The 9,744-nt window shown below is 33.5% G+C and overlaps 1 protein-coding gene across 1 annotated transcript; it reads left to right on the top strand.

Annotated features, from left to right (window-relative positions):
• Positions 1 to 3,035: 3,035 nt before the first annotated feature.
• On the top strand, positions 3,036 to 9,446 carry LOC145796921 (gibberellin 2-beta-dioxygenase 3-like). Its single transcript, XM_082882612.1, has 2 exons — positions 3,036 to 4,019; positions 8,786 to 9,446. Exons 1-2 carry the CDS (start codon positions 3,204 to 3,206, stop codon positions 9,101 to 9,103), a joined length of 1,134 nt encoding a protein of 377 aa, XP_082738738.1. The 5' UTR covers positions 3,036 to 3,203; the 3' UTR covers positions 9,104 to 9,446.
• The last annotated feature ends 298 nt before the right edge of the window (positions 9,447 to 9,744 follow it).

The raw sequence follows: 9,744 nt of genomic DNA, 5'->3' as shown, positions 1-9,744 counted from the left end.
TGCGTGGTACATCCATTGACGTTAACAAATCCGATGACCTACGAGGGGACGGCCGTGGAAGCATTCTGATGACCTATAAAGGGACAGTCATAAGGCATTCCGATGACTCACATGCTTAGAGACGCTTCGGATGACACATAAAGGGACGACCACAAAGGCATATCGATGACTCATGTACACAGAGACGTTTCTGATGACCCATGAAAAGACGACCATAAAGGCATACTGATGACCTATAAAGGAACGCATATCATATGATGCTAAGGATGCCACGAATACATTTCAAAAACTTGGACAATCATTCTTTCATATAAAACATAGTATTTCAGAAAACTGATCATTCATATCATTTGAAAATAATAAAAGTCAAACATAACTTTACAGACTTATTACTCACAAATAACAGATGGCTCCAAATAGACGAATAGAGTAGGCAATTCAGATATCTTATGGTGCGTGACCTACACAGGTACAAAACAGTTACATACTGAATTACACACCCGGAAACATTTACTTAGTTCTTTCTTATCTTGGCCTACTTTTATCCTCATTATTGTGCCTTAATCTTGGCCTAAGAATGCCTAGGATGGAATGAGGATGCTAAAATGCACTTGAAAAACACATAACAAAAATTGCTAAAAACAAGGGTCTCGCTCGAGCGCAGCTCTCTTCGCTCGAGCAGACATGTAAAATGTGAGTGGTCGCTTGAACGCACATTCCTTTGCTCGAGCGGCCTGTAAACTTTGCAAAAATGTTGGTTGTTTGATTTTTCCGGTCGATGCTCGCTCGAGCGTGAGACTCATGCCCTCGCTCAAGTGTAACTTTTGTCACTCGAGCGGCCTACAAAACATAAGAACTTCTGGGAGCATGCATTTTATGCTCGAGGGGACTTTTGGTCGTTCGAGCGGAAGTGCACGCACTAAGAGTGGTTGCTCGAGCGTAGATTCCTTTGCTCGAGGGTAGGAGCAGAATTCTGGAATTTCCAGATTTGTTCCCAAGCTCAAAATTCAATTTCAAAACCTTCAAAACACATCCTTTTGGACCAAAACTTAGTAAAACATTGAGAAACTCATAGTACATGATGAATTACAAACTATTTTGCAAAATCAAGCCCAAAAGCTATGCCAGTTGTAGTAAACAAAACTTGAAACATAGATCACATAACTTGCATGTAATGTCATGAATTCCAACCTTCCAAAACATGATCAAATGTGTCATTAAGCTTAAAATTAAGTTGAATTCTTTGAACAAAACTAAGATATGAACATGCATGTGAGAATTTTTGTAAAAACAACTTCAAAACTTCATGATATACACATACATATATGATTTGAGTTACAATTCTTTAATCCTAGCTCATTCTCATGTTAGTTCACCTCCTTTGCTTGAATTCTTACAAAAAGTAACTCAATTACACAACTAAAGGTTAGATTTCTTACCTAGGCTTGTCAAGATGAGAGCCAGAAGCTTAATTCTTGAGTTTTTAAGTCCAAATCCTTTAATTCTAGTAATTTCTTCCCAACCACAAGTATAATTCACTCTCACTGTTGCTTTCTTTCTTTCTCCTTCTCACATTGGTTTGCTTGAGTGGGCTCAAGATGTATTGGAATGAAGGTGTATTGGAATGAAGGAAAAAGGTTGAGTGGTGGTACACTTAGTGCCTTATTTAGGCTTAGCTAATAATTGTTGATCCATTAATCAAGTAGACATTAAATGATTCTAATTTACTTGTTCTGAACCGAATTTTAATTGAACTTACCATAAAATTCTAAAAATTCTAATTATCACATAAATCAAGTCAATTTTTGAATCGGATGTCGATAAGGCCTCCAATTCGCAATCCGTGACACAAACATGAACATGTCTTTTTACGTTAAACAGATATAAATACAAATAAGGCAACACACACACGCAATTTAATTTGAAATTTCTCTTAATTATTGATTAGGCTTATTTAACCACGAATTAATGTAAATCAGAGGTCGGGATTGTTACAATGGTGATAACACATTATCATTGACAGGTGATATCACTAATTAACATTAAATCTACGTATGAAGTTCATAATATATAACTACCTTGCCCCCCCCCCCCAACACACACACACACACACATATATATATATATAGAAGTGTAAATGACAATAAATTATTGAATGGTGATACCAATAACATGAACGAGAAATGTTAGGAATCATGAAAAAATTTTCATGAAAATGATCATGAAGGATTTGTGACCCTTAGATTACCTTAATTAGTGTGTAGTGTTTTATTCTAAGTGTAATCCAAAAGTCACAAATCTTTCATGATCATTTTCATGAAAGACTTTTCATGATACCTAATATTGCTGTAACATAAACTAAGACATTTGTCTCAGTGGTTGTATAACACCATTTGTGGAGTGTGGCAATAGATTCAACTCATATAAAGACGAAGTTGATATCCTTTGTGGTGGTGATTTGTTTATCGTTTATATTCAATTTTTTCCATTACCATCCCACCTTTTACAATTCAAGACAAAATTAAAATTTGAGGAACCAAAACGAAAAATAAAATTAGAAGATGAAAGAATGAATCTTTATACTAATTTTTCGCTCCAATGTCAATAATATAAATATCATGTGGTCCTTACATGGGCACTTTCATCGAAATTTATGGTAAGTCTGTGATGAAAGAATCACATTAAAATCAAAATTAAATTATTACAATTGAAAGATGAAAAAAAAAATGAAGAAAAATGTAACTCACCAAAAAGAAAAAATACAAACAAATGTTTTGCATATGTAGAATCAAAACCAAGAAAGAAAGAAAAAAAAGCCTTGTAGTTGGGTTTTTAAACTTGGAAAATAGTAATTCAGTATAAATTTTAAAACTAAATTTCCATTCAATAATGAATTTTACTTGATAATTGAAATATGAAAAAATCTTCATCAACTTATAATTATTTTGAAAGATATTTCAGTAATTTTCCCATTTAAAACTTTTGAATGTAAAATAATGGGTCCCATAAAAAGAAACAAGCAAGGCGTAATTGTCCCTTTCCATGTTTCTTTCACGTAATACCAAATTTGGATTAGAAAAACATGCCTATTACAATATTGAAGTTTTTTTTTTTGAAAAAATAGTATCAAATTGGTTCACTTGTCCTATAAAATTAAACACAGAGTCACTCACTATCAAATTCGTTCATCTGCTATTTTGAAGATGGCGTCCTCCGCCCACGACCAACTCCACCAGCTACCGAACCCTAATTACGGCACCACCGCAGCTCCGCCGCCGACACCCTCCACACAGCCCAACCCCCACTCCTCCTCAGACCTCGCCGCCGACGTCCTCTCTCGACTTCTCCACCGCCTCCCTCCAACTCTCTCCATCCCCACTCGCCGCCGCTCCCCACCACCCACCGCCCCCGCCGCCGCCTCTCCTCCCCTCATCTCCCTCTCCTCCGAAAACCCTAACAACTTCCTCACTGACCTCCTCTCCGCCTCTTCCCAACTCGGTTTCTTCCAACTCACCAACTCCTCCATACCTTCCCAACTCGCTCGCTCCGTCGAGTCCGAGTCCCTTTCTCTCTTCAACCTCCCGCGCGAACAAAAACAACTCTACTTCCCCCAAAAATGCCCACTGGGCTTCCACTGCGAAGAAGACGAAGACGACAACGGAATGAGTGATTCGTTCTGTTTCGACTCATCTTGTTCTATCGAGTCAACCGAGTTGTCCTTAGCTTCACTCGGTGAGTTCACTCGTGAAATGGAGAAGGTGGGGCTAGTGGTTGTCGAAGCGCTATCGTGCGCAGTGGGATTTGAAAACCCGGTCCGAGAGGACCCCACTCGGGTCTGCTCGTTCATGTGGATATCCGAAGGCTCTCCAGGCAACGTACCGGGTAGGTTTTACCCGTATGTAGTCGGGTTGCATTTCCAAATTAGGTGGCAGAGATGCTCATTGTTGGCGGATTCGGGTTGGGTTTCAGTCACGCCCGAGATCGACTCGATCTTGGTCACTCTTGGCGACGTTGCTCAGGTAAAGTTTCACTTCTGAAGTTATTGTCTCTTTTTTATTTAGAAAAAATCAAAACCCACATGATCTATTGTTTTAATCTTTTCTTTGGAATTGATTTACCCAACATGACTGAATCTGGTATTGAGTTGGTTTGACCCGATGTGTGTTGGGTTTTTTGGGTTGGATTGAAAACGGGTTAGCATGGTGGAAGCTCCAAATCTAATTGGGTTTTAATGGATAGCTGCCAAATGGACCCCACTTAACCAAACAAATTAATCAAGCACATGTAGTTGTGACGGAAGTAAGGTTCTCATTTTTTATTTTTTATTTAATCTTGTTTTGTTTGACACGTAATATGCACTAATTTGATGATATTGTAAAAAATAAGCTGTACAAACAAAAACAAAAAACTCATATGCCTTTTTTAATTTAAAATCAAAACACTCATCATTATGATTTATAATTGTAAATTGTAAAAAGGGCCCTGCTGGAGACCCCCAGCAGGGGAGACCCCCAGCAACCCCCACCTCCACGTGAGGGGCTGGTAATGGCTGAAATCAAAAAAAAAAAAAAAAAAAAAAAACAACAACAACAACAAACAGTTTTTGGGCCAATAGGAAGAGACCCCAGTACTCCCACTGGGGGTCTCATGCATTTTCCTTGTAAAAATGTTATTACTATACTATGTTGTTTTTAACGAATTTTATGTACGAAAGTTTTGTCTGGAGGGTACCGTTTGTTTTGACATAAATAAAAATATTTTACTATTTTTTGTTGTTTGATTAAACAAAAAACAAATAAAATATTTTTGTATCATTTTTTTAAAAATAACTTACCTTTAAAAATTTCGTAAGTTAATTTTTACAAAGTTGACTCTTATTTATTACATTTTTACACATTTAACATTTTTAAATAAATTTCTTAACTCACTAAAAAGTTATAAATGGCACTTCATTGAACCAATTTTTTTTTTTAGATAATAAAATGTTTTTGTTTTAAGTGTCAACCAAATGTCAAAAAATAGAAACAAAAACACTTTTCTATATAAAATTAATTTACAAGAATAATATTTTTTATGTAAAATATTTTACGTCGAAACAAGTGTAACATAAATCATTTTCCTATTATAAAATTAAAAAAAGAAAAGGAAAAAAAAAAGTGATTTGCAAATAAGAGTTTTTGTACAAAAAAATGTACCAAAGTGATATGTCCATGACAAATCATCAAATAATTAGTCATTTTATAGGTCTTTTGATTTGAAATTAATGAATATTCATTTGAGTTAACTAGCTTGATGCATCATGATTTATTTATTATTCATATCCTCTCCAAGGATCTTCATATGTTTGAGAACTATTTTGTTGGGTGGTCCGATTATCCTCTTAGCCATAGATCAAAGTGAGCAGAACTACTTTGATGGGTGGTCCCATTGTCTGCTGCGTAACGTGCGTTATAATAGTCCCTTTTGTTTTCAGAGGTAGAATGAAGGGGATTTATAGTGAGGGAATTAATAGTGAGGCGATTGATAGTGAGCGGATTAAGTAAAATTGTATTTGTTTTGATGATAGTTGTTAGTGTAGGAATTGTTAAATTATTTTTATATAAAATAATAAAACAAATAAAAAAATATAAAAAATTAAACGTTAATATTTTAAAAAAAATTTCCAATATATAAAAAATAAAAAAAATAAAAAACTTTCTAATCCCTCACTATTTTTCTAATACCATCTCTACCTCCTCCTTCCCAATCACCCTTTCAAGGCCTTTACTAATACCAAAAGATTATGAGTCCCCTCCCCATCTCTCAAAATAAACACCTCATATAGTAGTCTCACCTCACTATCAATTCTAATCCCCTCCCTATAACTCCAAACAAATGGGGCCTAAATGAGAGCTTGTGACTTGCGTCTTTACCCTCCCGTGAGTGCTGAGAGAAAAAAAAAAAAATTAATAATAATAATGGTAATTTTTTAACTTCTTGTTTAGATGGATTATGATTAAAAGAGTAATTTTTATTTTTTACCAAATATCATCACTTTTTGTGTGAAGCAAAACTTAAGTTTGATGTAATTTGACTTTCTCACAATTCTTCTTTATTTTTTACTATTATTCATCCCATTAATCATCAAAACAAGTGATGTTCTATTTTTTACTATTTTTGGGCACTTTTTCGTAAATATTTTTTCACCTACTTATATTCTGTTTAGTACACATTATTTTATTATGTTCTAATAAGTCTTATGGGTGATATACTTACCAAAATATCCCTAATAATATACACATTTACAGTGTGAATGTTCCGTGATGTGAATGTTCACACCATCAATATGAATGTTAACATGTTAATGTGAATATTCACATTGTTAATATGAATGTTCACACTGTCAATGTAAATATTCACATTGTAAAATATGAATGTTCACATCACCAAATTGTTAACCGTTCAAAAAATATTTGTAATGGTGAAAATGTCCATAAAATATCTTAAATATGAGAATTTGGATTTGATAGATCAAATATTTAAATAATAGGATTTATTGGAATACAAGAATATCTTATGAACTAGTTGGGATACAATCACTTAAAAAAGAATTTTCTAATAAAATTTTTTTTTTCTCACTAAGAGGTCTTTTGGGAAGTCAGATAATAACCCACTTTCCTCTCTCATAAAAAACTGATTATAATCAACTTTTAACTAAAAAATTGATTATAACCATCTTTCCAAAATAACCCTAAATCTTTCAATCTAATAGGATGTTAATTTTTTCAAGATGAGCGGTCAGCTATTTTATCTCATTTCAATCGTGTGTAATGTGTCTTATTTTTTTTTTTATATTTGTTTAAATCTCTCAATTTTATGAATTTATTTAATAATTACTAATTAGCTGTACTTGGTTTGTAATACAATATATTGGCTTAAATTTAAATTGTTAAATAATAATAATAATAATAATAACAATAACAATAATGCATCTCCCTATGGGGTAAGATCTTGGTAGGGCCATGGGCTTTGATTTTGGTTGAAGATGCAATGGTGGACCAACGCCTAACCATATTTTGTTGTTCAACTTGATTGAAATAAGAGCCAATATTAACAAAAATTGTGGTGGATTTAGAAAGTCACATCTCTATGTTTAGTTTGAGAGTATTGTTCTTTGAGTTAAAAAATTAAATTCACTTTTTAAATTTAATAATGTGACAATTAATTAAAATATTTAAGACAATTTTCTTTTCTATTCTCTCTAATCATTGATCAATCGTTTTATTTACACATCATTAGGTTCAAAAATTAAATTTGTATATCATTTTTCTTAATTTAATTACCCTAACCCATATCACGTAGAAAAATAGTAAATATTGGCGGGCACCACTATTGCAGTAGAGTAGATATACACATATAAGTATATATATATAGGAAAATGTTTAAGATTTTCAAAAATCTTTCACAGCTGTATCTATAATGATGTAATATAATTTGTGTAAATTTTTAATTTATTACACACCTAATAATATATGGCCCAACTAGTAAGTGACTATAAGAGTTTAAAAATATAAGTCTCTAACATTACTCGAATATATCCATATTATGTAAAGCAAATGCTGGATTTGATATGGTGAAACCTTTATTTTTCTTTATGCCAAGTGGCCTTCATTTGTGGCTACACCTTTTCTATAACTGTGTTCAATTGCATTGATGTAATTACATGTGTAACTCGTAATTGTAAATTGGAAAATGTTATGGATGCCAAATAATCCACTAAATTTTCTATCGAAACTCTTACATGGGTGTGGGATACACACAAACCCAAATGTGTGTGGGTCTCACACCCATGTGAGAGATTTGATAAATTTTTTAATAAATTATTTGGAATCCTTAGCATCAAATTGTAAATTTGAGGCACATCCGTGTAGGAGTGCATACACCTTCTAGTGTGTATATATATAATATAAGGCTCCGTTTATTTTGGGTTATAGAGAGGGGATTATGATTCATAGTAAGATGAGATCCACTAATATCATGTTTGTATTGAGAGATAGAGATGAGATTTGTAATCTTCTCCGGACTATGAATCCCCTTGGGGAGGGGATTAGAATAGGCCCATGGAACTTGGTATTAGAAATTAGTTTATCGAACTAATTTATTTTTATTTTTTACATGTTGGACATTTTTTTTGAACATTAATGTTTAATTTTTTATATTTTTTTTTGCCTGAAATGAGGAGACACTTCACCTTGTTCTTGTTTTTCGATAATGCAGCTGAATACGTTTATTCAGAAGAAGGACAATTTAGGAATAGCTAGTGTCATCGGGCAAGTTCTTGTGTTGTTTCTTGTATAATTTGAGCTTATTTTTAGGGATAAATAAGTACGCTTTCAGTATATAAAAATATGCATTCTTTGTTATTTTGATTTGAACTCTTCAATTATGTCAATTTGATCTCAATATACAAAATGTCATTATTTGGCCCTCAAACTTGACACTGTCCAAAATTAAAGACCGAATAAAAAATGGGCGTGTCTAAGTTGCCCTCATTCGTTAAGATAAAATATCTAAAATGATCATAATTCCATTATTGATTTGAATGCCATCTAGTTTGGGGACCAACTACAGACACATTTTTTTATATTTTGGGAATTAAATCGACACAATTGAAAACTTGAACAAAATAGTAAAGAGTGCATACTTCAGGACCAATAGGACATTTAATCCTTATGCTTATACTAATTGACCAAGTAAATTGTGATATTAACCTTCTTTCTATGTGGTATGAATGAATTGATCACAGGTGTGGAGCAATGGCAAGATAAAGAAAGTGAGAGGAAGACCTGTTCCTATTTATGGGGATGATAGCAACAATGGACGCTGCATATCCATGTCGCTTCTTGTCACTCTTCCAGTAGAAAGCACCGTCTCTCCCCTCATTTCAAGGTTGATCTCTGTTTATGGCGAAGATTACCCAATCAACAAAGATGGTGGTGGAAGTTCTACAGACAGAGGCGGAGAGGGTAGGGCGTTCAGCTCCTTTTCTTTTGAGGACTATGCATGGAGAGTCTACCATGAACGTCTCCATCTTAAGGACTCGCTTGATCAATACCGCATCTAAATGTTTGCATTTGTTGCCTCTTGGTATCTTTAAAGCGGGTCCTTAATGGGGTACTGATTAGGAGGCAACAAATGCACAACATTGCATTCATCCTGAATAGGGCTACACTCAGAAAGAATGAATGCAGTGTAGGCAATACTACATTTTGCTCCCCTTTCTAAAAATAAACATGAAAAAATAATTTAAAAAAAAAACTGGCGTCTGTATACATACTGATGCACAAATGGCTCTCAGTCAAGTAAATTTTTTTAATTTTATTTTTTCATTCGGTGGGTGGTGATGGTGATCTGCTTTTTGTTGTTTGTGTTGTATCCTTTTGGCCTATGAGATAAAACTTTGAATATTTTCAGTGGTTTTCCTTTTTTAATGCATTAGGATGCAAGGTTTTAGTTGTATAGCACGTAAATTAAGGGGTGTTTTATTTATTTATTTATTTTTTTTGGGAACATGTAAATTAAGGTTGGTTTGCCCAATTCTCCTAAAAAATGCAACAGTTTGATGTGGTACATCCCATACTTTTTTATTTTTTATTTTTTATTTTTTAAATGTAGAATGTTATTGCATGCACTTTGATAAAATTATCATTCACCCCAATGTTATTGTAGGCACTTTGATGAATAGTCAACAAATTTCTCGAGTCT

The sequence above is a fragment of the Camellia sinensis genome, chromosome 8 (genome assembly GCF_055761805.1).
Source record: "Camellia sinensis isolate YWXY chromosome 8, ASM5576180v1, whole genome shotgun sequence".
NCBI classification, from domain to species: domain Eukaryota; kingdom Viridiplantae; phylum Streptophyta; class Magnoliopsida; order Ericales; family Theaceae; genus Camellia; species Camellia sinensis.
The sequence above is the reverse complement of the archived record's forward strand: the minus strand, read 5'-3'. Positions and strand labels throughout refer to the sequence as shown.